The 7,318-nt window shown below is 38.4% G+C and overlaps 1 protein-coding gene across 1 annotated transcript; it reads left to right on the forward strand.

Moving 5' to 3' along the window:
- Positions 1-4,189: 4,189 nt before the first annotated feature.
- On the forward strand, positions 4,190-5,860 carry LOC138875021 (uncharacterized). Its single transcript, XM_070153827.1, has 4 exons — positions 4,190-4,745; positions 4,898-5,008; positions 5,187-5,564; positions 5,697-5,860. Exons 1-4 carry the CDS (start codon positions 4,190-4,192, stop codon positions 5,858-5,860), a joined length of 1,209 nt encoding a protein of 402 aa, XP_070009928.1.
- The last annotated feature ends 1,458 nt before the right edge of the window (positions 5,861-7,318 follow it).

Raw genomic sequence — 7,318 nt, forward strand, 5'->3', positions numbered from 1 at the left:
GAAAGTTGTTGGCAATCAAGTTGCTCAATGGAAGGAGGCCAAAGATAGGAGAGTGCAAGCAAAAGAGAAGCAGGCAGCAGTTTTAGCAAATACTGGACAAGAAATCGTTGCTATAAACAATCAAAAAGGAATTCCACAGCAAGTTCAGACAACAAACAAGTTTGCATGTTTAGAAGTGGAAAACAGTGAAGAACTTTGTACAAATCAGCTCATTGACAGTGCTGTCCGAAAAAATGCCTCCAAGTCCATAATTCTTGTGACTGAAAATAATGCAGACCACATTAATATTCATAGAGTTGTGGAGAATGAGTCAGAAGATATGCAATTTGATTTTTCGACTAGATAAATGGTACAAAAGTTAACTTCACCTAGTTCATCTAGGAGACCATTAGCTATGTCAGAACCAAAGAAAATGAACCATGCAGCACCTACTTTCAATCCTACAACAATAAGAAATCATGCAGCAAATAGGGAATCAACAGCAGATTGTGTACAACAAGATTTGGGGAATGAGCAGCATTTTGACAATTACGCAATTGCCCAATGGGTGCAAGAAACATTCAATAATAATGTAGTTCAGGCCAATACCTCATGTCAAGACATTCCTTCACAGGACACCAAAGTTGAACAACATTTAGCAAACAATAAAGAGAATGACTTAATTGAAGATACAGATTTTGAGAAATTCAGGACCAATGAAAAAGATAAATGGGCAGGAGGGAGATTATGGATCAACCAAACAGAGGAAGTCTTAGTAGATGGGCAAATTCCAGATACAATGCATAGTGAAAAAGAATTTGGAGGAAATGAAGTGGAAGATGAGGATCAAAGTTTTAATTGTAATGCCAATGCAATCAATATTCAAACCATAAGTGAATGCACAAATGCAACAGAAGAAAAGACAAAAGAGGCGAACATCAATATTATAGACCCAGGAGGGACTTTACAAAATGATATTAGTCATGTCTTGAAAGAAGCTGAAAATAAAGACAATAACCAACAGAAAAAGTCAGACAAGAACCAAGAGAAGACAGTGCAAGTCTATGCAAGAAGTGGTGTACCATTGAGCACAGGGAAGGATGTAGCAGGAACTGTTTTTCCATCAAACAATACACAGTTGTTGACAAATGAATTAGAAGAAAAAAATGCTGAACTTACCAATCTGGAAAATGATGTTGAATTTACCAATCTGGCATATGATGTTGTGACATCTAAAAAAGCATTACAAGCACATGAACAAGTTGGCCATGCAAAACTTAAAGGTAGAGACATGGATGAGGAATCCACTACACAAAATTTCCTTAATGTTGCCAAGCAGGTTGATCTGTCGCTAAGGCTTATTGATAGAGAAAAATCTGCAACAAAAGGAAAAAAGAAACAGTAAAAACAGACATCTACCGTCCCAGCCAGTGGAGTACAAACTAGGAGAACACTGTCCAAACCCCAATACATTTAATGGATGCAATTATTTGGAATGTCAGGTCAATAAATACAATGCAAGCATTTGAAAGGCTGATTACAATGCACAGAAAACATCACTTTGAGTTTATAGGAATCCTTGAGCCTATGCAACAGTCTCACAAAATGGAGAGGTATAGAGCAAGAATTGGTTTGGCACAGGCTGTGGTGAATGTATCAAACAAGATTTGGGCTTTTATTGATGAAATATTTGAGGTTACTATTCTGTATAACATGACTCAATAGCTGACTTTGAGATTAACGCACACTGAAACACATGTTGAGCTCATCCTTACACTAGTTTATGCCAAATGTGATCGCATTGAAAGAATTGAACTATGGGATTCTCTGTATGCAATGGCATCAGATGTGACAGTATCATGGCTAGTTGGAGGCTACTTTAATGTGATATGGGATGAGGAAGAGAAATTTGGAGGCTTACCCATTTCTCTCATTGAAGTAGATGACTTTAGGCACTGCATAAATACCTGCAATTTGACAGACTTGGGATTTAAAGGAAGCATATTTACATGGTGGAATGGAAGATCAAAGGAAGACAGTATTTTTAAAAGATTGGTTAGATGTTTTGGCAATCATGAATTGCAACAGACCTTTCCTGGATTGGAGGTAACTCACCTGTCCAAAACTGGGTCTGATCATTGCCCAATGATGCTGAAATGTGATATAGAAACTCCCCCAATTAAGAAGTCATTCAGATTTCTTAACTTCTGGACTAAGCATGAAACCTTCAAAGATTTAGTAAAGGAGAATTGGAATGCTGATTTTACTGCTAACCCTTTCTTTATTTTTAACTACAAGTTAAAGAAGCTTAAGAAAGCACTATCTACCTAGAGCAGAGCTACATATGGCGATATATTCCAGAAGATTGCAAGCCTGGAGGAGGTGGTCTTGGTTCATGAAAGGCATTTTGAAGTCAATCCTACACAGATAAACAGACAAAGATTACAACAGGTCCAAGCTGAAATGATTAAATATCTTGCATTAGAAGAAGAATTTTGGAGACAAAAAGCTGGCATGGTATGGTTTAAAGATGGCGATAGAAACACTAAATTCTACCATGCTCAAGTTAATGGGAGAAGGAAGATACTGAAATTATCACGGATCCAGAATAGCATTGGTAACTAGATTGAAGAAGATCAATTAATAGCAGAAGAAGCACTCAAGTTTTATAAGGATCAATTTACTGAGAATGCAGTCCCAAATGATTTCGATATTCTAAATCATGTACATTCAATGGTAGATAGTGATCAATATGAAAGATTGATGGCCTTGCCTTCCAATGAAGAAGTGAAGAGAGTAGTTATGGGGTTGAATGGGGAATCAGCTGGTGGACCGGATGGTTTCACTGGAGCTTTTTACCAAACATGCTGGGAAATTATTGAAGAAGATGTTGACCAAATGGCCAAGGCTTTCTTTTGCGGTCAACGGCTACCAAAGAGTGTTACGAACACAAACCTGGTTTTATTACCAAAGAAAAAAGAAGTTATGACCTTTGCAGACATGAGACCAATCAGTCTTAGTAACTTTGTTAACAAGATTTTCTCTAGGGTTATTAATGACAGGTTGGTTGAATTATTACCAAACATAATCTCATAGGAACAGGGAGGTTTTGTGAAGGGCAGGAGCATAGTTGAGAACGTACTGTTAACTCAAGAAATCATTACGGATATTAGGTTGAGAACAAAAGCAGGCCCAAACGTTGTGATTAAGCTTGATATGGAAAAAGCTTACGATGGGCTATCATGGATATTCCTGACCAAAACACTAAGGAATGGGATTTCCTGAAGCTTTTATTGGATTGATCTTTGATTTGATTGGGAACAATTGGTACTCTGTGCTTATAAATGGTCAGCCTAATGGTTTCTTCAAATCATCAAGGGGAGTTAAATAGGGTGACCCTTTGTCACCAACTCTATTTATTCTAGCAGCAGAAGCACTTTCGCGGGGATTGAATTCACTTCACACTAACCTGTATTTCTGTGGATTTGGAATGCCAAAATGGAGCCCAAAAATAAATCATCTATCATACGCTGATGATACAATCATTTTCTGCTCATCTGATGAAACTTCGTTGAGACTTGTCGTGGAGGTTCTGCAAACTTATGAATCATCATCTGGTCAACTGGTGAACAAAACCAAATCAGTCACATATCTGCATCATTTAACGAATAATGAGGTGATTAACAATATGGAAAGTATTACAGGTATACGAAGACAATGTTTCCCTATGACCTATCTTGGCTGTCCTATTTTTTATGCAAGAAGAAGGGGAGACTATTACCAGGGATTAATCACCAAGGTTATGGACAAACTTCAGTCGTGGAAAGGCAAACTCCTATTTGTAGGAGGCAGAGCTGTTTTAATCACAAATGTCCTACAGAGTATCCCAATTCATATGTTGTCAGTAGTTAATCCTCCAAATTATGTGATCAACAAATTACATAGCATTTTTGCCAAGTTTTTCTGGAGAAACAATGTCGGAGGTAGCACTAGACATTGGGCGTCTTGGACTAACCTGTGTATGCCTTTTGACGAGGGAGGCATAGGCTTCAGGTCCCTGCATGACGTATCGAAGGCACTTTTCTGCAAATTGTGGTGGAATTTTAGGACTAAGCCCACTTTGTGGAGTGCATTTATTTGTCAAAAGTACTGCAAGAAATTAAATGCAGTAATTGTACCTTGTAAATGTGGATCCCGTGTGTAAAGAAAAATGCTAGAATGTAGGGATTTGATTGAGCATCAAATCTACTGGAAACTGAGAGTGGGATCAGCTCAATTCTGGTTCGATAATTGGACTGAGATGGGAGCCTTATATTTTCAGGTGCCTACAGAGTTTGGTATCGATGAGGATATTCATAATGTCAACGATCTGGCTGAAAATGGTATGTGGAATGTGGATAAAATTTTTGAGAGCTTACCTGAAGATCTGGCAAACCACATTGTGCAGAATATTAGACCACCAACTGAAAGTTCACAGTTAGATACTCCTTTCTGGATGCTTGAAACAAGGGGACATTTTACAGTAAAATCTGCATGGGATTACCTGCGAAGAAGAGCCAACCCAAAATTAGCTTACAAGATGATATGGGTGAAAGGTTTACCTTTCAAGATATATTTCTTCCTGTGGAAGGTGTGGAAAGCAAAACTGCCACTTGATGAATTCTTGCGTAAAATAGTATACTTCATGCCATCTAAATGTTGGTGTTGTGTTGATCCTAAGGAGGAGTCTTTAGTACATATGTTCTTCAAATCAAATGCAGCTAGAAGTGTTTGGAGATATTTCCTGAGGAGAGCAGGAATCGTATTAGATGGGTTGTCTTTACATCAAGCAATTACAAAGTGTTGGACAACACCAGTAGTGCCTAGATTGAAGCCAGTGTTACAAGCTTTACCTGCATGCATTGTATGGGAACTTTAGAAGAGAAGAAACAGTTTGAAATATGGAAAAGCAGTGTTAGTGAGCAGAGTTATTTACCAGGTGTCATCTACTTTGCAATTGCTGGTCAAACTGAAAAAGCTAGGACTACATGTGCCTCACAAGTGGCTAGACCTACTGACAATGATGGAGCAATACACACCTCGACTGAAATAAGATAAAGTGTTATGGGAATTTCCTTCAAGAGGATGGATCAAAGTGAATACGAATGGAGCATGTAGAGGAAACCCAGGGAGGAGTTCAATTGGTTACTGCATAAGGGATGTGGCAGGTGATTTGATAAATGTAGAAGGAAGGGAGATTTCTGAAGGAACCAACAATGAATCAGAAGCGGTAGCTATTGTGGAGGCATTGAATATGTGCAAAAATCTTAATTATTGCCGGATATGGCTGCAGACAGATTCTATGCTATTAAAGAACATTATAGAGGAATCATGGAAGCCTCCATGGTATATTACTGAACATGTAGAGGAGATTTTAAGACTGAAGGAACAAAATACCATCAAGGTCACACACATTTTTAGAGAAGGAAATACATTAGCAGACCATCTTGCCAATTACGCCCTCAATGAAGGAAATACGGAATGCCATGGTTTCTGGGATCTGGACTCAAAAGGAAGGAGGATTATTAACGAAGATAAGATGCAATGTCCTTACATAAGAGTGAAAGTTGCAAGGAATTAGGAGGAAAAGAGGATTCATTTTGTTATCACACTCGAATCATTCAGGAGGAGAGTTTGGATAGAAAATTTTTCGACTAACTTTGTTCACTTTTTTGCAGGTATTTCATCGAAGATAAAGCCTAATCTTATAATAGAATCTGAAATGGTGGTAGGAATGCTTTGCAGTCAATCCACTGGGAAGACATTAAAGATGGGCTTACGCACTTTCACAATATATCTCACATCAAAGGGAAGTAATGCAATAGCATGGGAAATAAGCTGAGCATGTATTTTTAAGAATTTTTCTAACGGTGCATTGTGGAATCAACTGATTCTTAAAAATCTTTTAATATGCACACATGGTTTAATGTGGAAGGCATGGCAGACAACAAAGGCTGTTGAGCAAAGGAATAACATGGAAAGGTGTAATACACATGGAAAGTTATCTAGGATACATAAAAGAATGCAATACTCTCGGATGATGGTACTATGGGATATAATTCTTTATGCTTCAGTTGTATATGGAGCTCACGTGCTTCTGGATTACCCAGCACAAAGTTGTCTCCATTGATCAGCTCAAGGAATCAAAAGGAGCGCAGCAAGGACAGAAGTTGCAGATCATGCACAGAACCAGATGACATTCACGCTTTCTACTATCCATCTTTATGCGATATTAACGAACGGATGCTGGAAGCTGGGGTGTGATCGAACAGGGAGGCTCGGCAGTCCCAAATGGAATTGCACGCCAAGAGTAAATCGAGCTCACATTCTTCTGGATTAACCAGCACAAAGTTGTCTCCATTGATCAGCTCAAGGAATCAAAAGGAGCGCAGCAAGGACAGAAGCTGCAGATCACGCACAGAACCAGATGACATGCATGCTTTCTACTGTCCATCTTTATTCGATATTGACGACCGAATGCTGGCAGCTGGGGCGTGATCGAACAGGGAGGCTCGGCAGTCCCAAATAGAATTACACGCCAAGAGTAAATCGAGAAGAGCATGCGAGGAACTAGTTAGGTCAAATGAGGGGAAACAAATTACATCATGCGTGTTTGAAACAAAAGAGAAAACAAGTGTCGAAAAAAGCTGGAATTGATACAAACAACTGGGAATTTTTAATAGAAGGACGTTGCATTGTGCGCTGTAAAAGCCTTTCACAAGCACATTCTTCGATGCAGACTTGTATTACAAAGTTTAATAGCATTAATGTGATATCAATGTTGATTGCAACACTCAATTTTGATAATAGGTTATTTGTTAAATTCAAACTTTATTTCTTTTATTTCGTAGGTTATCATGACATTGTATTTTGTCTTTTATCTTGTTATAAATAAAACTAACCCTAGGCGTTTGCCTAGCGGATTGAATAAAAAACAAGAAGTTTTTTGCGGAGATACTGGCCAAATACAGGAGAAAATGTGAAGACAACTCTTCAAGATGAAGTGTGTGTCATTCGACAGAAATGACATTGACAAGCATTTTCAAAAAAATGGCGAAGATATACTTTGAAATCGGAGGAGACATCAATCTAAAGAAAGCCTTTGTCTCTTCCCTTCCAAAGTTGTTGGCAAGCCGAACCACGACCATCATTGAAGAAAAGTTTCAGTCTATAACAATCCCACAAATTGTTTACATCAGGCAAACTATTTTTGTTGCATTGGATGACATTTGTACAAAGCGCTCAGCCCTAAAGCAAATTATCCAGTATAATCCAGCGCTTGACAAGGCATGCCGCAAAT

The sequence above is a fragment of the Nicotiana sylvestris genome, chromosome 8, assembly GCF_000393655.2.
Source record: "Nicotiana sylvestris chromosome 8, ASM39365v2, whole genome shotgun sequence".
In the NCBI taxonomy this organism is placed as follows: Eukaryota; Viridiplantae; Streptophyta; class Magnoliopsida; order Solanales; family Solanaceae; genus Nicotiana; species Nicotiana sylvestris.

Coding starts and splice junctions, on each gene's coding strand:
- LOC138875021 (XM_070153827.1), top strand. CDS start 4,190: ATGCTAGAATGTAGGGATTTGATTGAGCATCAAATCTACTGGAAACTG. Junction 4,746..4,897: donor CAAATCAAATGCAGCTAGAA/GTGTTTGGAGAT, acceptor TGGGAACTTTAG/AAGAGAAGAAACAGTTTGAA. Junction 5,009..5,186: donor TGAAAAAGCTAGGACTACAT/GTGCCTCACAAG, acceptor GGGATGTGGCAG/GTGATTTGATAAATGTAGAA.